Source organism: Aptenodytes patagonicus, chromosome 10, assembly GCF_965638725.1.
Source record: "Aptenodytes patagonicus chromosome 10, bAptPat1.pri.cur, whole genome shotgun sequence".
Classification (NCBI taxonomy): domain Eukaryota; kingdom Metazoa; phylum Chordata; class Aves; order Sphenisciformes; family Spheniscidae; genus Aptenodytes; species Aptenodytes patagonicus.
This window is the reverse complement of record NC_134958.1, coordinates 23,542,987-23,569,613: the sequence shown is the minus strand read 5'-3', so window position 1 is coordinate 23,569,613 and position 26,627 is coordinate 23,542,987. Positions and strand designations below refer to the sequence as shown.

General features: G+C 41.9%; 1 protein-coding gene across 1 annotated transcript in view; it reads left to right on the top strand.

Annotated features, from left to right (window-relative positions):
• Window positions 1-26,627, top strand: part of ARIH1 (ariadne RBR E3 ubiquitin protein ligase 1) — a 62,272-nt gene that overhangs the window by 16,578 nt on the left and 19,067 nt on the right. Inside the window, exons 2-5 of the mRNA XM_076348567.1 lie at window positions 8,728-8,795; window positions 17,277-17,421; window positions 22,664-22,756; window positions 23,142-23,197. Of these exons, the coding sequence (XP_076204682.1) occupies window positions 8,728-8,795; window positions 17,277-17,421; window positions 22,664-22,756; window positions 23,142-23,197 (362 nt within the window). The remainder of the gene's footprint in view (window positions 1-8,727; window positions 8,796-17,276; window positions 17,422-22,663; window positions 22,757-23,141; window positions 23,198-26,627) is intronic.

Below are 26,627 nucleotides of genomic sequence, written 5' to 3'. Positions count from 1 at the left end.
GGAGCTACTGAAATAGTAAACGGGAAGAATTATATGGAAATGATGCCATCACCTTCTCCTACTCTTTTAAGGCAAGTCTTTGCAAATTCATGAGTGGGAGGCAATGGGTTGAATAAACCCATTCTGAAACGTACTCTGGCACCCATGTGCTCCCACTCCAGTTCTCTCTCAGTACGTCAGCTATAGTCGCTCAGCGGCAACTCTGGAAACTACAGCTGTGGTTCCTGTTGCTTACACATTTGCTGAGCTTTTGCTCATACGTTGGGATTTCTTGTGGTGGGAGACACCAGGAGGAGGGAAATACTTAGGGTGATACTGCCTTTGTGGGCGGTAAAACAGTAGCACTCCTTATTCTAAAAGAATTAAAAGTGAGAAATGGTTTGTGAAAGCACGTACACTTGGAGACCTCTTGTTCCATAGTCCTCAAGGAGCGTACAGTGGCATAACTTGGTCAAATTCACAGGGCCTCTGTACTTGCGGTTCTTTGCTCTTTAAAGGGTTGACTTTATACTCCAGAACTGTAGCAAAAGGAAGTAGAAGCCAAATGTTCTTCAAATTAAATATATAAAATAAGGATTAACATATCTCTGTATCCTGTTGTCGAACCATAGATCTCCTGTTATGGAAGCAAGTGTAGCTGAAACATTGGAAAAACCTTCCCTGGTCGTAGCCCATATGCAGTATTTAGTTTGTGTTGAGTTGCTGGTGGAGCATCTGCAGTCATCTGAGAGCCAGTGCTGCCCAGCACACTTGGGCAGCATGGCAAGTCCATCCCATCTTCTTTTATTTAGAATTTTGCATTTCCAAATTTGCTAATTCATCCCAGAGTTGTTGCTTTAGTATTTTTTTCTGATTTTAAAAGCCTTGTTAGACAATGGATCTTTGTTGTGGCTCCTAATCATTAACCTGAAAACTTTCCAAAAGGCTCAGAGAAAATGTAAAGCAGCTGACTGCTTCATTTCTGTCTCTTGAACCAATTAACTGAAGAAATAGAGTTTTCTCCGAAGTTGCTTTTTATTATCTTCCTCTACCAAAAGAGTGTATGTTCATCAGAGCTAGAAACAATCAGTAAAGTGCAGATAGGTTACTACAAACCGAGATCATCATATCAAGCTGCCATTTGGTGCCATCATGTAATGGTACTAATTCAGTAATTCTGTAAAACTTGATTTTCAAAATTAAGAGATGATGTGTGAAGGGAAGTTAGTGAGATGAAGAAAGATGTAGGAAGTTGAGGAGTTGATCAACATCAAAGCTGAAGCTGTATGTGTTAAGGGGAAGTTACAGTGAAGTGGTAAATGCCAGTTGACAGCAGTGACTGGCAGTGTCACAGGGAAGTAGCCTGGCTTCATGCGGAGTTGCTTGGAAATGCCAGTAGCAGGAAACAGGTAAATTTTGGGGTGATTCAGAGATGGGTAATTTGAAAAAGTCACTTAGTGTGGCTTCAGGGGGGCTGCAGGATGCGAAGACCGTATCCTCAGTGGGTGCATAGAGATTGAATAGCACTGATTTTGTTGTTATTTATAACAGGCGTTTGGAAGATGAGAAGTATCTCAAATCCACCTGTGTGTTTTGTACTGGCTCCATAAGCCATGAGGTGGGTAATGGCAGAAATGTACCATGGTGTGATTCTCTCCCAAGCCTCAGGGGATGGCAGAGGAGAGTATGGATGGGTGGTGGCAGACTGATCTGTTTAGCTGCTGTGCTCATCTTCTTGCAACAGCCCTCTTATGTTCTGTCTGTAATCGAGCCAGGGAATATTAGATTACATGAAGGTTTTCCAGCAGCTTCTCGGAGTGCTCAGTTAGTGTTGTTTAAAAACCAGCAAGTTTGGATACCGTCTTTAGGAGATGACATTCTGGAAGTACTCAGCACTTGAGATCTCATCTTCTACATTTGCTTCCTGGGAATTTTATTAAGCTGCTAGAAATGAGTTTTTTGTGCTTGTAAGGTTTCCTGTAATTGTCTCCTGAAAGAATAGATGTGAATGGATCTTCACAAACGAAGGTCGCTCAGTGCACTTGCAAAATAATGCAAACCTTACAATGACAGTCTTACTGTAATGTGATTCAGCCTAAAAGCTTATTTAAAACACTTTCTACTCTGTATGTTTATGTCTAAGGTTACCTATATGGGGCTGGGAGAGATGCAAGTGAAGAGCAGTGGTGTTCAGAGTAGATGACGTAGTTACTGCAGGATTTCGAGCTGGTGTCTGCTTTGTTATTACCTGACGAAGGAAGCAGTTGTATGGTGCCTGGTCTGTTGTGTTGGTTGCCCTTGTTCTGTGCCGTGGGGGAAGAAGGAGCTGTTGTCCTTCAGAAAGGAGTGTCAGTGTGCAAACCTCTTGGGTTTTGAAGTAATTTAAGACTTATGAGGGGTTTCCATTCCTGCTCGGTGGTGGCACTTAATGCAGTTGAGTATTGCCTGTTTGTATTGATCTTGAGGTTTAGGGCATGCCTGCCTGTGCACCACCTCCATGACCTAGGGTCATCTGGAGAGCAGTGGGGAAAAACATGCAGCGCATCTGATGATGCTGGTCTCCAGACCATCAATGAGAGCTACAGCTGAGGCAAGCAAAAAGCCTCTTTTAATTTATCAAGAAATCTTTTAAACCTTCTCATGGTGAGGTTGCTTTTACTCTTACCTGCTAAAATAAATTGTGACATGTTGGTTATTTTATTAATGCTTCCTTCCATGGCATGGTGTGCATGGTGACAAGCATTGGAGATGCTGTTTGATCCTGCACGTGCTCGGAGGGCAGCTGGAATTTCCACTTGGTGCTCTACTATTGGCAAAGGCTGGGTTTTTGACTGATTAAACATTTACAGTGGTGGTGTGACATGCTGTCCCTAGATGTCACTTTACTGGAGCAAATGTTTGTGCTGCTTGGTTTCAGACAGGCGTTAGCTTCCGAGCTGTTCTTTTGATGGCCCTTTGCTCTTCCACCAGTGTGTGCGATATGTCACCACCAAGCAAAGCTCTTTATTCTTTGCTGTCAACCGATGTGAAACCAGTTGGTTTCCTTCTGCTGGGGAATTTAAATACAGTCTTGTGTCACTTATGCACCTGTGGAATATAGCTGTGGATGTTGCTGAGGTTTGAACCGTTTACAGATGTCTGAGGCTTGGGCAAAGCCAATGTTTCTGGAGTGTCTACTTTGATTCATGAGTGCAAAAGCAGTGTGTAGAAAACCTAACTGGAAGTGGTATCAAACTCATACTGCTGTACTGAGTCTGAAAAAGTCTCTGCTATTGGGATATAGATGCTGCAGTTGGGATGAAAAGGGTTGAAATGCAAAAGCTGCCATGTTTAGAAAACAAAACCAGCCATGAAATGGAAAGAAACAAAATGAAGAATTGAATACCATGTCTCAAGGAGGTGGGAAAGGATTTTGCTGGAGAACTGAGCTTAAGTTGTTCTTAAATGGTTTTTATCTGCAGTGAATGCTGAAACAGGAGCTTACTCCCAGCATGTGATGAGAAGCTGAACTCTAAAATATGCTTTTCTCAGTAATAACTGCAAGAATTAACTGCGCAGCTTGTCTTGATGGATGAAAACATGAATGGATCAAGTACTGCAAACTGTCATTCAGCAAATTATGCTGCTTGGAAATTCTGATTTAAGCTAATGTCCTAATAATCTTTAATTTATAATTCACTTATGCATTTAAGTGTGTCCAGGTTCCTCCTTCCAATTCATACTTTCTTATTTTGACAGCAAAAAGAATTCAACTTGGGTATTAGTGACCAAGCTTCTAGTTTGACTAAATTCTATTAAATTAAGGTGTTTTATTTCATAATGCTTCTTTGGAGAAGTCCAGATCTTTGCAGGGTTTCCCATCCCTGTATGTCCTGCTTGCATTGGTGTGCCTGAGCATGGCAACACAGATAACAATGGTAAATGTAAATACCTTCAGTGAAAATCAGTGGTGAAGTGGGATCTGTTTGAAGCACGTTTGGGACTTGGCTGCTTTGTTAGCCTAAAAGAAAAAAAAAATCACTGCTGAAGGACAGACTGTGTTTTTTCTCTGGGCAGAGCTTTATTATGAATGTTTTGTTAGCGAGCTAGTTGTGGCAGCGAGTCTTCTAAAGCGCCCTGAGAATTTCAACAAAATGGCTGCTTTCCTCGGGTTTTGTTCCTATCGGGATATCAACAGGCTCGCTGCCCTGAGCTCTAGGCAATCTTCCTCAGCTTCAACATGTAGAATGTAATAGGTGGCTGTTATAAATTAGATCTGCTGTTTCAGCTTTCATCAAACCACATTTGGAGAAAAATGGAGCATTTAGGCATGTTTGCTTTTCCCTTGCTCACTGTCTGTTTCTGGCTGCTTTACTTAGTAAAATTTTTCTTTGCAAACAGAAAATACCCTTTGTAAAAGCATGCTTCTCCCTGCTGCAGCTTCAAGCCTAAGTAGTAATCCTGTCTGAGCAGCATTGTAGCCTGTTCATAACTAATCTTCGTGATGTAAGAGTCGTAGACAATCCTGTGTGCCAAATGAGAAGCCCATCCAGTTTCAGAACATAAACTATAATATACCAGTGCTGTGTAATCTGGTGTTGTTTAAATGTTTCTGTTAACTTTTGCAGCACTGGGCAGAGCGAGTGTCCATATCCCCCAGGGCTAATATAGGGCTGTAGCAGAACTAGTGTCAAAACAGGGGTTGAAACATCAAATTATTTTGGTGTTGTTTTAACCCCATATGACCGAGTTGCAGGACATAGCTGCTCTGTAGCAGTTAACCTCTCACTGTGATAGGTGCTGTGATTTACTCCTCCAAAGCTTCTCCCAAATAATTGCGAGGTAAGTGTGTGCATGCAAGCAATTAATACGGAGCAGCTGTTAACCAGCACCTTGGTGGTGTGCCTTGCCTTAAATTAGAACAATCCTTAATGCCAGAGGTTTTTGCATTTGTATTTAACTGTGGTTTACATTATGCAAAGCAAGCCTTCTAGTGCTGCCTCCCTCCACATCTTCAGTCCTGCCTGCGTAATGCAGGCTCAGGTTGTATTGCTGTCCACACTGTGTACGAGCAAGGGCACAGTTGTATTAATCCTTGCCTTCTGTATTGGTGAAACAACTAGTTAAGTTTTAAATACTAGATCTTGGATGTGGCAAGTGGAGAGGCAGCCCAGCTATTTCTGGTAGGAGCTTGTCATGCTGCTGGTGTTTCCTTTTTTAAATTAACATGTTGAACAAATACTGCTGTAGCTAGAGGAAGCTAAAGCCCAGCAAGCCAGTAAAAGCTACCCCTCACACCATGTTTGTGTTACAATACACCGAGCCAGCAGTGCTGGTCTCTGGAGTATAATCCTAAATAACGTGCTGTTTCGTACACTGCTGTCACAGTGGGAAAACAGCTTTCTTCTTGTGATGCTGGGATACTCGGGGGGGGGGGTCTGATCCAGGGAAACTTGTTTTGGAAAGCTGCAGTGCCACTTCGTTGGGAACATGGAGAAGCCACAAACAAAATGAGACGCTCTTGTTCTTCACAACCACGTGTCCTTTGGTGAGTGGTATTTGCTGGATTTGCCTTGTTGCACTTGATAATCACTGCAGACCACTTTAGTTCCTTATTAATACGGCATAACTTATCCTTCAGTGCAGTGAGAACCTGTCTGTTGTCTTGTCAGCCAGAGACCACTACCTTAGTTGCCTCTTAGCCTATTAAGTGATTAATAGGTATTCCCAGAAGTCTTAATACAGTGGCCAAGTGGGCTGCTGTAGCAGAAGGTAGGACAAGACTTCAGGGTAATTTAAAGCTCTGTTAACGCTGTTGCTTGAGAAATTAAGAAAATACTGTTTCTTTGTACATCTGGCAGATCTCTGGACTGAGTGAAGAATCCTTGTGTTTGAGAAGACCTGCATGCTTTACTGTCTGAAATTTGTTTGTATCTCTAGAGCATGGCAGGGGCGAGGGGCTCAAGTAATGTGCTTTATAGATGTGAGAGTGCTGGAAGGATTACATGGAGAAACCTATATGTGCTATTTGCCTGGTATGTTTAGCAGGAGATTTCCCGGTTTGAGACAAGACTTGTCCTAGACCGTGGAAGTTTTTTTTTAAAAATAAAAGTTGTACTGACTATAGGAGCTGGTATCATAACCAAGATAATCTAGAGATAAGATCAGTTTGTTTACTAAAGTATATTTTCTTCTTTGATTAATTTGCTCTAGGAACTGTGCGTGTTTAAGTGAGCTATTAAGAACTCCTTTAGGTACTGCTAAGTAATACAGATGGTATTACAGAAAAAGATGTTGTGGAGACCCAAATACAAAGTAACCTAGAAAGATCAAAACCTAAAGCCCTGAAAGAGGCTGCAGTCGTCTTCCCTGACGTTGGAGTAGCCTTTTGGTGAAAGAGACCCTTACGTTCCCATACAGCTTTTTGGTGGCAGGACTGACTTGAAACAGTTGAGCTGCTTGCTCCCCTGTCTGCAGTGGTGGCACAGGGCTGCTGCGTGCTGGGCTGGATCAGGGATTGATGCTATCGGAAAGCTTTTTCTCAGTTTGTTGGTTTTTTTTTTTCCCCCCTTTAAATGGGGTTCCATGCTGGTGTTTAGCATGATTCCCGCATGGCTGCAGCAGCTTGAGCAGTTGGGCTGGGCAGAGCACTTGTTGGCCCCACTGCTAGGGCAAAAGGTGAGGATGCAGCTCCCTAGGAGATACAAACTGTGCAAAGACCATCCTGTGCCCGAAGAGCCTCTCATCCTTGCCTCAGGCTATATACTCCGTATATATATATATATACACGTATATACTCATATATATATATATATATCCGCATTGCGTGTGCACAGCGAAGTGTATCAGCTTGCTGCTTTGGCTGAGAGGTACAAAGAGAGGGGAGAATAACTCCATTAGAGCAGCGAGCTAGTCCAGCTTGTCCCAGAACTGCACCATCACTGCTTTTGATGCAAGGAAATGGGTAAATCTGCCTGAAAGTGGGATTGCCTCCTTAGCAGGCGGCTGAAGCGCTGTTATCCTGACTCCTGCTAGCGTGCTGAAGGTCAGGGTGCTGCCTCGCTGTTTTGTGATGGCCAGTTGCATGTGGTTGTCAGCCAAGCACCTCTTTGTGTGATTACAGTTAGGAGCTTGGATCTGTATCGCCTGGGAGACTTGTTCAAAGATGGACTGGGGCAGCACTTTCACAATACAGAGTGTTTGGCAATACCGGTTTCTGGTTTTTCTGCCCTGTACTGTGTAGCAGATTTGCCATCCCAGCTGTTTATGGGGCTCCACATGGACTGGATCAGGGATCTGGTCTAACCTTTCTAAAGCTGCTTTTGTTCACGTGGGCTTTTTAAGCTGGAAAAATTTCTTAGTTTGGCCTTAAACAAGCTGTGCTGGCATTAATAAGAGTAAAAACACACTGCAGAGGGAGAGGAGTGTCACTTTTTATGGTATAAACCACAAGACTGGTTCTTTGTGCTTACATTTTGACCCTAGGGCTTTATTTCAGTGAACGTTTTGTTGGTGTTCCTGCTGAAAGATGCTGTCCTTGTCCCCTCCTGCCCTCTCCCTTGTGCTAATGCGGCTGTTCATGTGGTCAGGCAATCAAACAGATTGGGGGACTGATTCAGTGAAAAAACAACTTAAAGAAAAGAGGAAAAAGGATCCACTTCTGAGCCAGTAATTTGCAGCGTTGCAATGTAAGATGGCTGTACTAGTATGGATTGGTGAGCGCAGGACATGCAAGTGTGTGGCCGAGGGTAAGGATGGGATCACTGCTTTGGGTGGCAGCATTGGCTTTTGACAGCTTCAAGTTGTAGCTGTAGCCCATGGGCTCAGAAAATCCCATTGCTAGTTTATGTCCTACTTTTCAACAGCTTCAGAGTGTCCATTGAGAATTTGCCCTACGGCAAACTTCCATTTTGGTGTCAAATGGCAAAGTACACATAGCCATGCTCAGGACACTCACTGTTGCTTCTGTTGCATGTAAATGGTCCTAAAACTGAGCCCAGAGAGTTTGGATTTAGGGAGCTAAAACACGGTTCTGGGGTGTAACAGAAGCCATATGGTTTGTTATGTTTCTCGGCTCATATAACCAAACCCTTGGCTGATGGTACAGATTTAGTTGGAAGAAAAACTTGTGTACAGGTGAAAACCAGCTTTTATTTCCGGTCCTATTTCTGACCTTCCTAGGCTGTATTTCTTTCTCTAGTTGTATAATTGCATAGTATTTTCTGAATCTTGGGGTGCTTTGGGAACACCTGGAGATTTCAAAGGACATTGTCATTGTACACTGGCAGCCGGTAACTTTCTGGGAGAGTTTTCAGCCCAAGTGTTTTGGTGGTCGGGGCAGTGACAAACAAGGAATATTCTTGTTCTGCAAATAGTGTGGAGCTTGTGGCAAAAATGGATACGGACGGATGGCAATTAGCCCTTCCTGCATGTTACGAACATCCTGGGTTTACATTGTGTAAGCACGCTGGACGTGGAGATGGTGGCACTTGGGCATCTGTTGTGGTAGCAGTAACTAACCTGTTCCTTAAGTCTTCAACTGCATTCTCATTTTATGTAGATGTTTTGCTTTATAGGGTTTTTTAATTTTCTGTCTGCCAAGTCAAACTATTTTCCAGTATATGTTAGTTAACATGTATTGCCTGCACAGATTATGCTATCAGACACTGATTTCCCCATTTGCTTATTTAAAACTCTGCTTGGTGTCCTCATAACAGTATACCAACTTGGTCAAGCAGTTACTCTATTATTTTTCTTTTCTTTCTCTAGAATCCAGCGACTATTACTCGAATACTGCTTAGCCATTTCAACTGGGATAAAGAGAAGCTGATGGAGAGGTAAGCAGCCATCTTAGCATGCAGCCACATTTCACTTCAGACCTGCAAGAAATGTTTATTACTGGATTAACGTGAGAATGGATGAATGCACAGTATGTGGCAGGAGGATCTCTTGTGTAAGCTCTAAATGTTCCCTCTTTAACAGCCTTTACCAGCTAAGAGTGACTCCTTGTTTTAATATTATTAATATCTATTAGACTTCAGAGAAGTTTTGGAAGTTAGTTGCCCCTTGGAGGAAGGAATGCCTTCCAGTTTGAACACAGAGGCACAGGATTTTCACAGGCTCTGGAAAAAAGCAAGCAGGAACAGGTTCCTGTTATCTTGCAACTGTTTCAGATTTGGATTTAGTTGCTCCTACATGTCAGGAATATGCATGCTAGAATGACATGTTTATTTTTTAGTCTTGCCAAGACTAAATTGTTCTTGACTGATAAAAGGTATTGGTAAAGTGCATCTGCCTTGTCTTTGTCTTTGCAGCTCTAGGTTTTCTTTTGTGTGTGTGTAAATAATGGCTTGAATTTTGCCTCTCCCTCCCCCTCAGAGCAGAGCATTTTAGGGTTACTTCTCATCTTTGATTCCTGGCTCTTGGGGAATGTTGCTGGTAAATGTACTTTTTATAGTTTATTGTTATACAGTGGAGGTCAAATCCAGCTACAGTGGTAATGCACTTTTTTTTTCAATGTCAGTGTTGCTGTTGAAGAGAGTGTGAGGGAGCTGGAGAATTCAGTTTACTTCTAGAAGCTGGGGGGAGAATCAGTCTGGACCAGGCACAGCATAAAGGCAGTATGGGGACTTACTGGTTGTTATGGTCTTTGCTGGTCTTAACAACTGTAAAGAGACACAAGGGGGTGGGTTGAGGGTGCGGGCAGAAGGACTTTGTGCCTGGTAGGGTTGGTTGTTTGGCCTTCTCTTGATTTCCTTTGCCTGACGATCAGGCTATGAGGAGATAGGATGCTTTGTAGTCTGTAAAACCATGTGCAGAAACAATTGTTGGTAGTACTGTTGAATTGATAAATACCAGTTAACAGCCTGTAGGTGCTCTGTGCTGTGGACTGAGCCTGTGTAGTTTGGTGCTCTTTCATGCAGGGTGCAAGTGTGGAAGAGCAACAGATTTTCAGCCTGCTAGTAGATAGTTTCAGAGTTCAAATATTTCCACTCTTCTGGGATAATGGATTTAGGACACCTTTAGCCCCCTTTGTGTAACATTTTCAGTTAGTGATGGTGCTCAGGTATCTCTTATGTTTTATTTGGCCTAGATTTCTTTTTTCTGAAGTGATTATATTTTTTAAGCTTTCTAGTCTTTGCTTTCTTTCCTGAGATTGACCTCTTTTAGTTAATTTTGGAAGTATGAAAGCTTTGCGTTACAAATATAGTCACATTGAGGCTATTTAACTCTGACTACAACTGTTAAGCATTCTGATTTAGTTCTTCTCTATAATGTGTGTCTGTTCACTTCTTTGTATTTGATTTTTCTTGTGCTGGTTCTTTTGGTCAGGCTAAAGTTCACTCTCCTTGGCTATCTCCATCTCACTTTGAGATACATAAGTGTACTGAAAAGTCATCCGCTATTCAATTGGGCTTTTTCCCTTCTCACTGAAAGCTTGTTTGTTAAGGCTGCCATCAATCTAAAAAAAAAAAAAGGGCTGTGGGTTTTTTCAAAGGGGGGTGTCAGCCATTTCTATGTGAGGTATTATTGTTAAGGCTTTTACAGTTTCCAACCAAAACACTTTAAGTACACGTAAATATTTACAAAGTCCACAGGTAAACATTTACTCTTGGTACATATTCATTAAAATACTTAATTCTATAGGATTACCCCTGTGAGTAATGTAATATGTGACCCTTGCTTATGCAGACCTATTGCACACTTGTCACAGTTTTGGTGCTGATGTCCTGTTGTATTAGAAAAACATTAAAACATTTTTCTCTCAAGTAGCTGGTGCTGCTTTCTGTCACTTCTTCACCAAATAGCTTCCATGAATCCCTTTGCAGTGCTCCGCTGGCACTCAGCTGTGTTAAAGCAGGAGCGGGAGGCTGGGGAAGAGGCTGAGACTGGCTCTTAGTGTTCGAGAAGATTTTGTGATTGCTGCGGTAATAGGTGAAGGCAAGGGTGGGAGGCAGGTGGTCATGTAAGTAGCCAGAATGCAAAACAGTCAGTTTGAAATAGTGATGGAGCTGGAAATGATGCCATGAGCTACCTACAGATCACATCTTTTTGCTAAAATGGAGGTCATTCTCGTTCAGACGAATGTGACGAGCTGATTAAGCCCAAACTTAGGCTTGGTTAGTCTTCCAAAACAGAGATCGCTTTTGAGACTTGTTTGGCTTTGTGTGTGTCCAGCAAATCTTACTGCAGCATTGTGCTAGTGTAAATGAGCTGAAAAACACTGGGAAGCATTCATGGTGAGGCGGAGAGGCATGCTCTAATCATGCAAAAAAAATAAATTTAAACACTACTTTTTTTTAAGGGAAAAAAACCCAAAACTTACTTTTTACTTGAAAGTAACACTATCCATTCACTGTCTTCAACGTCTGATCCAAAAAAAGTCTTGCGTCTGAAGTCTCCAGCTTGCTAATAGCTGAACTTGGGTGCTGGCTTGCCTGTCGGCGTGCACCCAGCGCCGTGTGGGCTCAGCGTGGGCAGAGCCTGACCCCGGGGCTGGAGCGTCTGCTCGTGCTGGGGAGCCAGCAGGTAACTGCTGCTATTGCACTTCTCGCGGGTGCCAAGTAAAAGCGCTCACACACAGTGTTCTTTCACACCAAGTGAATCCATGTTCTGCAGCAGTGTTGGAGACATATATTTCCCCCCCTCCCCCTGGAGACTCTTACTTTAAACACCTGAACTGGTATAAATTTAGCCTCTTACTCCTAATAACCATTAGAAAGACTTCCCAGGAAATTCTTGTCGTTGCCTGCAGTCTGGGTGGGTTTAATGCTTGTTAAGATGTAATGTTTGGGTGCAATTTTTGGTACTTGATTTCACACCAAGTCAGAGCTTGAACTCAGTTGCTTTATGGCGTATATTTACAGTACCTAACCAGTGTCTGTTTTACCTTAGTTCATCATGAGTCAGCATGACCTAACAGGCAGCCTTATCAAACTTTGCCTGTAGTAAAGCAGATAAACCAAGTGGCTTCTTTTTTGATAAGTGTTGAGTGTGATGAGGTCTGAGCTTGTGGGATGAAAATGTCCATGTTCTAAAACATGAAAACATCTTCATTGCTTTTTTTGTGGTGTTATGCATATTTTTAATCAGGTTATTGTTGTCTGTGCCAGGTTTGTCATGGAGTAATTGCGTGGCATTTTTAAAAGGGCAGATATGTTACAGGTATTTATTCCACTTATAATGAAGTAATAGCCACATCTGAAAAACTGCCCTATCCAGTGGTGAAGCACTAATTATTTGACTGTGTCCAAAAGAAAATTTGGTGTTTTGGGGTGGATTTGTTTGTAGGATGGAAGTGGGTACTGGAGGAAGTAGTTGAGTTCAGCTTCTGATGTGCTGCATGCGTTTTGGAGAATAAAGATATTAAATGTTATGTTTTCCTCTTTGTCTCACAAGCTTGGTTAATAGAGACAGGAGACTAGCAGGTGCAGATTGACCAGGTAACCTCAAAAATAAGTGAAGGAAGTGCTTTGTCTTATAAGTTCATCTTGATTTACCTTCCAATTTTACCATGGCTGATAGCATCCGTCCCTTCTGAGGGGAACTTTGGGGATGAACCTACTCATGAAGAAGAGACTAAAATGCAGCTCTCCTGCTTTATGTGCCTTCCCTTGTTCTTTTTGTTTTTTTAAAAAGAAAAGTAATTCAGCATGTAACCAAAGGTCCATTTTAATCCCTGGAGGTACAGATGGAGGTATTGCAGTCCCTCATAGGTGCTTATCTTGGTGGCCGCATGTCTGCCTTCCCTCTGAGCAGAGGACAGATGCCAGGATGGCCCTGGTGGCTTGGCTGCTAGCCCAGATTGCCTCTTCCCTTGGCATTCAGGGTCTCTCTCCTCTCTGTAGGTACCTGGCTGTCTCCTTTCCTTTGGGCAAGTAAGTGCTTAACACTGTTCAGCAGAGGCTGAACAGGTGAAAAATTGTGTATGGCAGGCTTTTTGGTATGAAGATGTCTTTTACTGTGAGTATACTGATTCTCTGACATTCACAAATGCTTCACTAAAGTAAATATCGCAAAGTGTGTACTAGAAGCATTTTTTTTTTCAGTGAAAAGGCTTTTTATCTTTGATACTCCCTTGGATAGGATTTGATTATGTCTAGAAGATTGTGATTAGGCAGTTACCAACAGCAGGAGGAAATTTTGAGGAAATAAAGAAGCTGACAGCTTGATCCCTCTGCCAAAAAGACCTGATACTGTTATGGACTTGGTGTTGGTAAGCAGTGAAGAAATTACGGAAGAACATGAAAACAATTCACTGGTGTGTCTGTTCATTTTAAAGTAGCAGAGAAAACAACTTGGTCTGTAATGAAGAGATGAATTTTGAAAAACTAATAGAACCAGTTGTTGAAGTCAGCTATATTGAGCAAGGAGTCTAGTGTTGAATAGACCATAACATTTCTTGAGTATCAGAAGTGCTAGAATTACTGAATATCTGCACTGCAAAGGGAGAAGAGGATAAAGGATTTAAAAGGCTGTTAAAGGTGCTGTGCTCCTCCCTAAGATGAAAATAATAAGGACCAAGCTACCAAGAAGCAACCCTTTAATAGCAAGAAGTTGAGGGGTGGCTTGAGGAAAAATCAAAAACCCTGGAGCTGTGAAGGAAGTGAGGAGGGAATTAAATGGCTTTTCTCCCATGTTTCACAGCAGAGATGATGGCATGCAACTATATGATATAAAATATGCAGCATACATTGGGTTCAGCTGTTTAGTATGGTGTGTATGGAGTTACTTTGCTCAAAAGGGAAGTAGCAGACTAGATGGAACCTGTTAGTAAGTCCCTTATCAGTTAATTTTGGGATGAATGTTTGTTAGTGTTAATGAATATCTTGGCACAAACATGTTTGGAGGCGTTTGGTTCAGAGGAGGATCCAGATGTCATACAGAAAAAAACAAAACAGCTGGGAAGACCCTAGCAATGAAAGTGGTACACAGTGTCATGAGAGGTCTCATCAGTAGAGAGATGGAAAAGGAGTTCTCAAGAAAGGTAGACATTTGGGATGCATGAGAAATGTAGGTAAAATTGCATGAGACTGTAGTGAAATCTTAACCAGGATTGCATTTGTTTTGGCCTCCTTGATATTCATGGGAAAAAGGCGTGGTAATAGGAATTAAGAGTTGTTCCTAACCATTGAAGGAACTGGAACAGTCTTTTGACTGGGCCCTCGGTGTATTTGCATATGGAGTGGTGGAGCAGTTAGAGAGGTGTTGGACTTTACTCTGCAGTACCCATTGCAACTGTGTATTTTCAGGGAGATCCAGGTTTTCTTTTGCATTTTCTATAGTGCATATTCTCTTTCTGCCCAGTGACAGCATGATTTTGAGTCTGAGACACGCATGTGCAAACAGTTGTGGAAATTACTTGGTCAGTGCTTCCTGGCACAGCAAAGAAAGCGAATTCATTAAGAGAAGACAGCATGGGGAAAGAGGAATACTCGATACCCTGTTTCTTCTCAACACTGGTGAGGTTTACAAGTGGCAATCACAAAGAGCAGAGTGAATACTGTAAGAATTAAGAGTGCAGCAGAGTTAAAAAGGTAAAACTTTGCTTTTTTTCTTAGATTTATGTTTCCTTCCTCCTCTGCATGGCCCTGGCTGAGTCTCTCAGCTGCCTTCATTTGCTTCTCCTGTGTAAGTGTAGGAGAGACCAGGCACTTCTGAGATGGAAACCATTTAATGAGAGCTGTGACTCTTGTACCAAAATGTAAGCTCCTGCATGCTTTGCAGTATATTGGTGCCTTGGAAATGTTTAAAATGGTCAAGGACTCCAATCTGTGCATCTTATTTGAGTTACCTTTATCACTAGCCTTTAGTCCCAAGAAACAGACAATGTCAAATCACTTATTTTCCATCTGTTATTGGGAAACTACTGAAAGCCTGGGAAGGAAATGGTTGTTCTGAATTAATTGCCCATTGGTATTTAGAGGGCATAGGTAATTCCAGGTGAAAAGCAGTTGTTGGCGACTTTCTGTCCATATTTCTTGGTGTAGGGCAGTAGGTGTCATGGCTCAGAAGAGTAGCTTCTGCAGAGATTTGGTAAAAATAAAACTGCCTGGTGCAAGTGGTAAAGTCAAGTTCCTGATGTGGATATGTATCCTTTAAAACAGCCCACCATTACAAATATCTCTGGTATTTCCATAAGCATTTAGCTGACCACAAATGCCAGTATTAAAGTTGCATCATAGCATTTGTCTTCAAAACTATTTTCTTTGCAAACATCACACCCAACTGTGTGTCTGCTCTCCTCAAACAGAGGATGTCCTACGCTGATCGTGTTGCATGTAAGAACAATTTGAAGGCTGGAAACCTTTTGTGGAGTTAATATTTATCCATGACTCTTTAATAAACAAATACTGCCTATAATGGGACTGCACTGAATTCACTTGCTAAAATTTTCTAGATATAAGTAATCCTGAAGGCAAACAAAATAACTTGGTTTAGGTAAATCCCTGAGCTAACATTGAAGAACAGCAGCAAAGCCTCATGTATGCTGCAATGCCAGAATTCACCACTACCTTCAAAATTCAGTGTCTTGAAAATTAAGATCTAAAGTATGTGAACTGCATCAAGAAACATATGAACCAGCACTGAAATGAACCCTTTTTAACTGTAAGTCGAGTCTTGTCAGTAGGTAGTGCTGTAAGAGTACTGCTAAGGATTGGGAACTTTTTGGGAATACTGTGGGATAAGACATCTAGCCAGAGGTGTTTTGGTTAGATATTGTATAACAGGCCTAGTCCCACAGTTTTGAGACACATCTACTAGCTTCTTTCCCCAACTGAAAGTCTTGGTTCTCTTCTATTTGTTGGCAGACAGCAGATTTCTTTTTGTCTGTTTTGTGATGAGCTTAAATATATGCCTTTAAATATATAAAGCTTTAAATATATAAAGACTCTAACTTAAGCCTTGCCTGTGTGCTTAGCTACAGGGACAGTTGTCTGCTGGGAGTAAATTTGGTGGTCTTAAGGGTAAATGACTGCGCTATGGTCAAATGTGGGGGTTTTTCCTAGGTAGGTGCCACCTTATTTGGATTTAACTTGCTGCTGCTGCTGGGGTGGGGGGGAAATACTTGTTTACTGGCATTGAGTGGGGGATGTACATGCAGGCAAGGTTAGCTGGTTAACTGTCAGATTTGATTGGTTCTTTGCAGCTGCTGCAGGCTGGAGAAAGATATGTGGTGTCTTGATATTGGGAAGAGGCTGACCTGCCTACTCATGGTTCTTTCAAAACTGATCCTCCTCACCAAGTTGAAGAGCTTTCTGTAAGGCTGTAAACCAAAGTGGTATTTTCCTTAAGGGAATAGGAAATAGAAAGAAAGTGGTCTTTCATCTCCCCCCAACCAATTTTGCATCCTCCTTTCTGTGAGATATCTAATCTTTGGAAGCATTGTAAACCTGGAATTGTATTTTCTTAGGAGGTTGTTAAAATATCTCAGGTTGACTGGAGACAAAAGATACTCCAGTGGCTAGGATTTTGGTACGAGAGATGGACTGTGCAGGCTTTGGACATGGGCAAGGTGTTTAGTATAAAATTGAAGACTGGCCTAGCTGGAGATCAGAGTCCTGATCCAGCAGCAGTTGTTCCCGAACCCTGGAGAAGCCTGAAGTGTGTGATACGCAGTCCTGCAGTTGCCTTAATTGGAGATCGGTGACCATGCTTAAGTGCTCCATCAGCTGAACCAAGTGTCTGAGCCTGCTGACGCATTTCTCCTTAGATCAGAGAAGGAAGTGCCAAAATTGAAATCAGGACCTCTTCGGGGCACACTTAATGTAGACTGAGTACACAGAGGAAAATGTGAAGTACAGGAACTAGGGACCTGCTGAATCACGAACTGTGACTGACTGCTGCTTCCTGCCTCCTCTTTAATGTTTTAGTGATTAGAATATTAGGGAAAAATGGAAGGCTTAAGCTGAAAAGAGAATTGAACCTGGGGGCATGAAACCTGTGCTTCAGGGAAGTGTCCTGATGCCTGGACTGTGAAGTAAGACGTTCTTGCTTCAGTTTCCTGTCCTGGAGCTTTAATGCAAAGAAATCACTGTGGAGAATCATGAATTACTTGAAATGCAGCTGAAGAATTGAAGGTACTTGAATTTTCAATTCAAGCCCAAATCTGTGAAATGATGTAGTTGTCTAATATCCACCTCTGTGGTCAGGGCTGTGTTGTGTTACATTAGTGAAGAGTTTGTTAAAAGTAGCGGGTGTGTGAGGGTTTTTTTGAAGTATTAAAACCAACTTTGTACATTTAACCCCTAAATAGAATTTGAAAAATGACTTACAGGGACGGTAGTTAAATTTTCATTTTCTTGTGTGTTATGCAGGTACTTTGATGGCAACTTGGAGAAGCTCTTTGCAGAATGTCATGTAATTAATCCAAGTAAAAAGTCTCGAACGCGCCAGATGAACACAAGGTCATCAGCCCAGGATATGCCTTGTCAGATCTGCTATCTGAACTACCCAAACTCGGTGAGTAGCTGGCAGCCAAGGTGGTGCCTGACCAGTAACTCCCCCAACTTTGCTATCTGAAACGTAACATTTTGAGCAGAAGTCTGTAAGGACTTCTCCAACAGTATTTTAAAAAAGCCTTTGAAATGAAACCGAGATTTCACTTTTTAAATTGAATCTTCTAATCTGTAGTACATGAATTAAAAGATTTTTAAAGATTGTTTCTTAATGCAACAAACCTTGTCTGCTGCAGCTGATCCAAGTAATGTGGTGGGGGACTACAGAATTATGTAGTGCTTTATGCGTTCTATTTAATTCTTACTGTGTGGTTTCACAAACTTTTTTTTAAACAAACCTCAAACAGTATTAGTTTACCCAAAATGGGATTGTATTTCAAATGAAATTATTATCTCTTCTACAAAAACCTTTGAGGATGCTGGTTCTGGGGAGCAGCATATAAAGTTCTTCTGAAAAAAGCAAGCAGTAGATCAAGTGATTTTTACAAAGGTCAGATACCAATTGAGACATGCAAATAAATGAAATGTGAAAGAAAAAAATATGTGGAAAGCATGACGGGCAAAGGGATTTACTTAAGTAGAATGACAAGACAGGAAATGGCTTAAAAGTAGCAAATAATGATGCAAAATAGTCAAGCTAGAAAGCCTAGAATAAAACTAAGTAGGACTGGGAGTAAAATAAAATTGTGCTGTTCATAGAATACAGCCCATGTGGATATCTTTGGATCTTTATCATGTTTGTGCAATACCTTCTTAATTGGAGGAGATCAGGGTACAAGTGCTTGCTGTGCCTCTAAATTAGTCTTCTGGTTTGTGGTAAGATTGGTGCTTTTTTTTTTTGGTAGCTATTCACAAATACTAAACTTTCCAATACACTAGTCAGAGGTCCAGGCTTCTGCTGTGTTTTGTACAGGCGAGCAACTTGCTGTGACTTTCCAGGGGCAGGACAGAATGATGGGAGATCCTGGAAGAAAACGAGATTAGTGGAAAAGCTCAAATATGAGAGTCCATCCGTGGCTTTGCCAAAAGGCAGGGTGCTGACATACATGAGGAATTCTTCCTTTATTGGAGCTTACCGTTCCTGGTGGAGCTGTCCTGACCCTCCAAAACACCGTAATGTCTGCCTGACCTTTGAAGAGCAGAGCAACCCTTACGTAAAGCTTCCACTCTTGCTCTGGGTGTGTTTTATGAGCTTGCTTTTCAGCAAGAATGGAAACCATTATGAGCTTTGGGGTTTACGAGTAGCCTTGAATAAAGTACCCTTGCTGCTGTAGCCTGACTGCAAGCCTTTTCCTTCCTCTGAAGCAGGCAGAGAAGAGCAAAGCCCAGTTTCAGGCAGCTGAGATTCTTGGTATTAAGATCACTATTGCTCTTGAGCCAGTAACCACAAGACTTTGTGCATCTCCTTTTAAGCCTTGTGCACCAACTTCCTTTTTAGAGAATAGCTGCTAAGGAGAATTGTTGCTTGCTTTGTATAAAGAGGTGCTTTGAAGAAGAAAGACAAGCTTGAGAAATTTGTCTAGCCCTCTACCTTACGCTAAACTTCTACTGTTTAAGCACTGCAGACTTTTCACATTGGGTAGTAAGGAAATAATTTTTATTTTATCTCCAGAAAGGTCCTCTTGGAAACTTCAAATTTAGGTTTCATGTTCTTGATATATATATATATATTAGGTTTCTTGTTCTCTTTTTCAATGTAGTTGCTGTGCTGGGTGTGAACAATATGGCCAGCGCTCACAACCGATAGGCCTTTCCTCTGGCTGGGGATACATGTGCTGCCTGGGAAGCAGCTTTCTGGCTACTGAAAGAACTGCACAAAGCATAATAATACGTCTTATTTTTGTAGTTCGAATAGCACATTAAAAATAGTAGTGGCCCAGTTATGTTGCAAGTGAGCAGAGGTGTCTCTAAATTGTTAGCGTTGATTAAGTCAAGAGACAACAGAAGGGAACCTCTCTGTTTCTTTGCCATACCCCAAGGTCGGAGCGTAGAGGAAAACTAATATTTATTATTTCTGCTTTAAAAGGCTGTAGTGTCTCTGTGTCTAAGGTGACCGTAAGCCATCTGGTTTGAAATCTGTTTTGAAGCTGTTTTGGTGAATGTGAATTATAAATTCTAGGATAAGTTATGTTCAATACCTAACCTAAAATCTCAGCTTTTAAATCCTCCTGCAATAATCAGCTTTTATTTCTGGCCCCCCCCCCCCCCCGAACAAGCTGTATTTTTTTGAGCCCCTTTCAGCCTATAGAAAGCTGGGAGTTTGGAGTAGCACCTGTTGAGCAGTTTTACAGTGTACAGCTATTACAGGAATGCAAGAGTCTTGAATATTCACCCTCTCATGGGGTCATTGCAGGTGGTATTTGCCTTTTAAAGCACATATAAGGGAAATACAAAGTCTTTAGAGCTCTTCAGTCATCTCCAAAGAACTGTGATTTGAGGTTTTAGGAAGCACCTGCAAAATGAGGCATTTGATGCTCTCATGGCAGCATGCACCCTGATGGTTTGTAAACTTAAGGGAGATATTTCAGTCCCTCTGGGTCCCCATGAACCTGTGTCAAGTCCCGGTAGTTATTTCAGGCGAAACCCTTATTGGTGAAGACAGGACTTTTGAGAGGGTTTTGGCTTTGCCCACCTCCTCTCTTGCATCTTGCCCTTCAGGTCCCATTTGAGAGGAAGGCTGCTGGGCTGGAGGTGTTTGGGGAACATCGTGCTGTTGTCCAAACTGTGTGTTTGTTCTAAGGACACACAGATGACTGTCTATCAGTGCTATCATCATTACTGAAGTAAAGAAAGCCTGAGTGAGGCTGTCGTGGTAAACACATCTTGGGGCAGCTGATCCCTTCTTTGATCAGTTTGATGGTACCAGAAGAGCAGGGACAGGTATCGAATGGCAGCATGCTGCTGCTAGTGCTTGGTGTCGCAAGAGAAGTAGGTGATGAGTATAGATACAGTGAAAGTAGACCTGTCCCCTGTGATAACGTGCTGTTTCAGAAGTCAGTTACCCTTTACACTTGGTGGTTTTATGTTGGCCCTTGCTTGCTCCCTTGACATCTGCTGTCAGCTTAGCCAAAAATAATTGGGAACTCCCTCAAAGTAAAGAAATGAGTTGAAAGATACTCTGAATTCTTTGCAGCCTGGGAGGAAGTGTAGTGGCTGCCTTTTACGTGGGCATTTAGCAAATCTGCCTGAAATAAGTGCAACATGTCTTAAATGAAAACATGTGCTTACCTATGTTCTGTAGTGCTTCCCTGCGTGTGCTTGCTGCAGGAGTATTTAGGTTCATTAAGGGATGATCTCCTTGTCCATGCTTATTTCCCATCACATGTGGAGAAGCCATAATTCTGGGAGAAGTCAGTGCTGTCTTCAGGCTGTGTGCTGTTGGCATCCCAAAAGTTACAGATGTTGGGGTTTTTCTGTCATAACCCTGCATCTCTAGGGGATGTCACTTGGTCACAGCAGCACCTGTGGAGCGTCAGAGACCTTGTTAGCTGGCTCAGTAATGGTTCAAAAATTGGAAGGTTTGGGTTTTATTTTCTCCAGTCTTGGAGTTGGTGTACCTGGGCATCCTGTAGCTGTCAGCCTCCTCTCTCCTTGAGCCATGGTGCTGACAGGACACACCGCTCTGATTTTTTTGTTCCAAAGAAAGCGGAGGTTTGGGTGGGTATCTCTTTTTACCTGCAACAAAGTCAGATGCTCAGCTCACTTCTCTCCTTGCGGGCTGGTCAGGTCAGATTTAACTGCCTTGCTGCTCCTGGTAAGTGCTCTCTGGCAAGGCTGTGGGAAGGGCAGGCAGAGTTGAGCCCGCTGGCTGTGGCATCACAGCATGTTTCCAAGCCTCAGGTTCAAACCTGTGCCTCCATTGGTGGCAGGAGTGGCAGTGAATCACAAAATGGCGAGGCCGTGGGAAGAACGTGCTAACAAGCACCTTCCCTGCGCAATCCGAGTGCTGTAGCGTTGAAAGGCGAGCATAACCTAGCAAATGTGCCAGTGTCGGATGAACAAAATGGGCGATGTGCTGGCTGTAATCTTGAGTCTGTAATGGTCAAGGGGGCAGTTTCGGAAGAACATTGTTTTCTTAAAATGGACTCTCTCCTCTTCTTAATTGCCAGCATCCTGGTGCTGTTTTGGGCTGTTCTACAGAGGATACCAGGTTTCCTTCGTTTGTGGAGTTTCGTACAAGTTGATGGTATCTCAGGGTGGAGCTCTTGTTTTATCTTATTGGCTGAGAATAAGATGGTTTGAAAAGCTAAGCCGTCAAATAGTAACCTGCACGGTGGTATGAGTGAACTGTTTTAAATATAGTTTGTCCTTGCCCCTGGCTCTGAGAATAAAATAACTTTAGGATGACCTGAGTATAAAATGACTTTAAGATGACCAGAGAAAAGTAACTTAACTTCAGTCTTTCCTCAGCAGTGTTTGCTTCTCCACTCCTTGTGTAACCATTCAATCCCAGATGGTATCTTGACATACTCTGTGTAGATGATGCATACACGGATGAAGTTGCCCTTGTTGCTGTCTGCAACAGCTAATCATTATTGAATTTTATTTAGTAATTTACACCTGCCAATTAGGATCTTTAGTGTCTTCATCTGATGAGCATCTGGGTTTCAGAGGGAAGTTTACCAAGTAAGTTGGCAAACTCTATGCATACACATTAAAAGTGTAAGTGCACACAATTCTTTCTATTTTGGTTGTTTAGTGCTCACCCAGTAATGCAGACTGCTTGCTGATCACTTTCTGTTTCCTATACAAGAGGGAGCTAAATTGGTGCCTGTGCATAGCTGGTGTGCATATTCTGGGACTTCTGGGCAGCACCCACATGCGATAGCAAGCCAAGTGGAAAAAACAGGAGGAAAGAAGACTCCGTATCATCTTATAACTGTGACCTGTTTGGTGGCGGTGCATTTATTTTACTCATTTGCAAGAGTAAAACAGTGGAGAGGCATGCTATGCTCTGTATGTACTCCTAAAACAAGGATCAGTTTAAATGGGCAGGCGGGATGGAAACATCAGCCACACCTTTCCTCGCTGCTAGGGTTGAGGATTAAAGTCTGGCTTTGAAAGCATGACTAAAGCTGCATTGGCAATGTTCTGTAGTGGTGATGATGCAAAATAAATAGTAGCACCTCAAGTTTGGTATGGGGGATGAGAGATGTGATAAACTGCACAGCACCAAGAAGGGCGAAATGATCGAGTGAATACACGTGATAAAACGATCCAATGTCTTGTGTTCTTTGTCATTGCAGTACTTTACTGGCCTAGAGTGTGGACACAAGTTCTGTATGCAGTGCTGGAGTGAATATTTAACTACCAAAATAATGGAGGAAGGCATGGGACAGGTAAAATGTCAACTCATCTACCTCATGACTTATTTCTGGAAATTTTGTATATCAGAGAGGAGGGGGAAAGAAAGGAGAGAATTCTTCCTCACTAAAGCTTAAAAAAACCCCAAAAGAACAACAAAGAAAACCCAAGCCCCAAAGCTTTGGGGGCTGCAGTCTTTGCCATGGGTGAAACTGAAGGGAACTACATGGAGGTAGTGCAGGTGTCTTTGCTCAGGGTGGGAGGAATTGTGCTGTGCACAGTGGTACATATGGGATGTGATGATAGAGCCAATATACTATTTTTGCTATGGATTGTAGTGAAGTCTGTTGTCTTGCAATTCTTTGTGATGCAAAAATAGGATAAACACTGTTCCTTTTATGACATTTTTGTTTTTTTCAGACCATTTCATGCCCTGCTCATGGCTGTGATATCTTAGTCGATGACAATACAGTTATGTAAGTATGATGAGTTGCTACCTCCTGGCTTTCCTCTCTTTTTCCATTTTGTTACTCATGTGCTATTCAAATGTACTGGCTTATAAAAAAACTGCATAGAGGCTTTAAGGCAGCAGAGAGGTCGGTCTTGAACTGTCTATTTTGATACCGGTATGTCTCTTAACTTCTTGTTTAGGTCTGAAAAATCCATGCCACAGTACTTGGAGGAAAGACTCCTTGACCAATTTGGTCAGCGTGACAGCAGAGTAAACACCAGGCAGCCTTTCCAAACCCTGTTTAACTGCTTTCTGCATTTTGTTTCCTTTGATTTACGTAGGAATTTAGGACTTCCTACCTAGGTCAACCCACTGGTTCACCAAGTCGTATAGCTATAGTTAATATGTGAGTCAGAGGAAAGAAGTCCTGTGTATGGTCTGATGGAGGGTGTGTTTTATGCCCTCTGATAGAAAGCAGTTGACCCTCAAACAAACATAAGATTTGATTAAGCTGGTATGTCAGCCTGTGTCGCTTGGCTTATTCAGTCGTCCAGCTGTAGGATGACTGCTCATACATGGTGGAGCAGTGAATTCCATGAGCTTCCTTCTCTTTTATATTGGGTGATGTTATTGCATGAGTAATATCCTTCAGAATTCTGAACCTTGATTAAGTTCATTTTAATTCTTCATGCTGAAAAGCATCTAAATAGAAGCTTATTCTGTTACCTTATTCCTTCCTTCCTGAAATCTGACTCACTCATTGATATTAATTTGCTGGTTTTTATATCAGTTGCTTTCAGACTAGTGATTTCCCATATTCCTCTGCATTAGTGGCTCTGTGTTAGTCATGAAGTGTAGGCTGGATAGAAGTGGAAGTAGCTGAAATGTTTTCATGCCCTGTTGAGGGGTGGCTTGTAGAGTTCAGTGGGTGGGAACCGAACTGAAGTTGGCATAATATCTTGAGTGACTTGATTGAGATTTCTTGTTTACTGGAGTCTGAACTCAACTTGTGATGTCGTACACTCTCAGCAGGAAATTTCTTGAGTGTTTTCTTGATTGCAACACTTCGAATAAGCTGTTCAAATAGTGCGTGTAAGGCAGAGTAGCTGGAATCGGTGGGGGCTGTGATGGTTGCAGTAGCAAGGAAGGGATGGAAGGAGAGCAGCGCTGGCTTTTGTTGTTATGGCTTCTGTTGCTATTGCTTGATATTAGTAATAGGTCTGACTATCCTTATGTTTCACTTCATTGCTTTTATAGCACAGAAAACCATGACACTGGGGTGAATCTGTGCAGTCTTCAACTCACACCATGTGCTGTGGGATTCCCCCCACCTAGAAGTGGCAGAGATGTCTGGGGCCTATGACAGTAAAATGACATCTAGGTGGTAAAGCAAACAAGTTCTCTTTGTCTAAGTAAAACTATAAATGTTTTGTGAGGTAAAAAGCCACCTTTCCTTGATCTTATGGGGGACGCCTGGAATGTTTGGGGGAAGGAGGTGCATTTTTTCACAAAAGCCTAATGCTTTCCTTTAAAAGCAAAGATGGGCAACTGTGGCAATCTTATGATATGGCATGAATAAAAATGTAAGTAATGCCAGCTGGAATCTGCACCCCCTCCCATGTCCTTAATTATTCTCTTTTTAGGTCTTTTCCTTTTTACAAAGTCTCCAGTTCTAGGTTTCCAAGCTGTAGGAACCTAAGATTAATGTGCAATGTATAGAGACATCAGTTTCTTTCTCCATCAGAAAATTGAAGTAGATAGGCCAAGTTACTAATTTGCTCTCTTGTCAGTACTTGCCCTCAGCAAGGCAGTATATCTCCAAGTTGAATTATCTCCATACGAGTCCAAACTTAGCAATTCAGATGACTTTCCTGGATTTGCGAGTATTTAGCTAGCTTATTGTCTGTTTTCCTTGTTACTGTTGAGCTTAAGTAGGAAGGTTGAAGAGAGGGTCCCTTTCAGCTCTTTCAAGACCTTCAAACTGGCTGAAGGTAATCTGTTTCTATCCCTTGTTCACCCTTGCTAATGCTGCTGGTAATTGCTTTAACCTACATGCAAAGATGTTGATTTCATTAATAAGCAAGGCAGGCTGCCTTTTATTACTGGTGTGTCTAACGGCCTCCGCTCGTAGGCGGCAGCAGTCTGGTAGTAACTTCTGAGAATCAACCCACTCGGTGGGAATGGATGGATTTTGGGTTCCTGTATGGAAGTCGTATGGAGCGCTGCCTCATTTTTAATCTTTCTTTGCATAATTGCAAATAGCAATGCTTCTGCATCGGATCAGAATGTAGTAAGGTCTTGAAGTAATTCCTTTGGGAGGGTGTTTGACATCTCACATGATGTGCATTTTGCTAATTCCACTGATTGGTGTCTTTGAGGAGTTTGCATTATCAAAATGGAACAAAAGTGTAAAACTTATGGTCTGATAAAGGATTGCTGCCATCTTTGTGTGAATTTTTGAGATTGTGTAGTTCTGAACTGAGCTGCCAGAAGAGATCAAGAGTTAAGTTGTTTTTACAAGCAGATTGCTTTTCCAACCTGGCTTCTTTGGTGTGGTTGCTTCTTTTATAGCTTGGCTCACAGAGGAATGTACCCCAAAGGATGGTTCATGGGCACTGGGAATGGTTTTCATCCCTTAATTTGCCTAGTTTCATTTACTGTTTGTCAAGAGGCAATAATATTCAGAGCAAAGTTCTTGAAGGTCTTGACATGAGTGGTGCTGTGGAAGTGCTGTTGAACCTAGAGCAGGTGAGGTTGCTAATGTGGAGTGATCATAGGCAGTTTGGTAAGCGAAAAACAGCAGATTGCGTACTCCGTGCGCTCTGATCAGCTATGGCATTACTCTTCATTTAAATTCCAGTTCCTGATACATACATATAATACAATAAATTTTTAAAGTGACATTTATTATGCCTAGAATCCTTGGGTATGGAGTAAGAAAGTGAGATTTATAATTCATATTATGAGTTCAAATTGTTTTTTCATTCTTCAATAAGTTTCACTCCAAAATGGCAGGCTTGCCATGGACATGGGCCTGATGAGATGCTTTGTCAGCTGATTTGTTTTATTTTAGCACTGAGAATTTGGCTGCCATGTGCTATGTTTATGTAATAACCAGCATGTCATTTGGTGAGGAGCTCCCCAGACTGCCAAGGGCTAGGATTTATGCAGCATCGCATTGTCACATGCGCTGTTCTTTAATGAATGTTGGCATGATAACATGCAGGAGTATGCTTGATTTTGGCTGCACCCTGAAATGGATAATTATTAATTTCAATATTTATATGTGGTATGGCCTGTATAAAGCTGTATTGCACAGTTTGACTTAAAATAGAAATATTACAAAGTGCGTATTAGTCCAACTTTATATTGTGAGTTTTTATATATGCAGAAGACACTTCAGTCATAACTGAAAGACGTATATAAAAGTGTTCAGCAATACATAATTAAGTTAT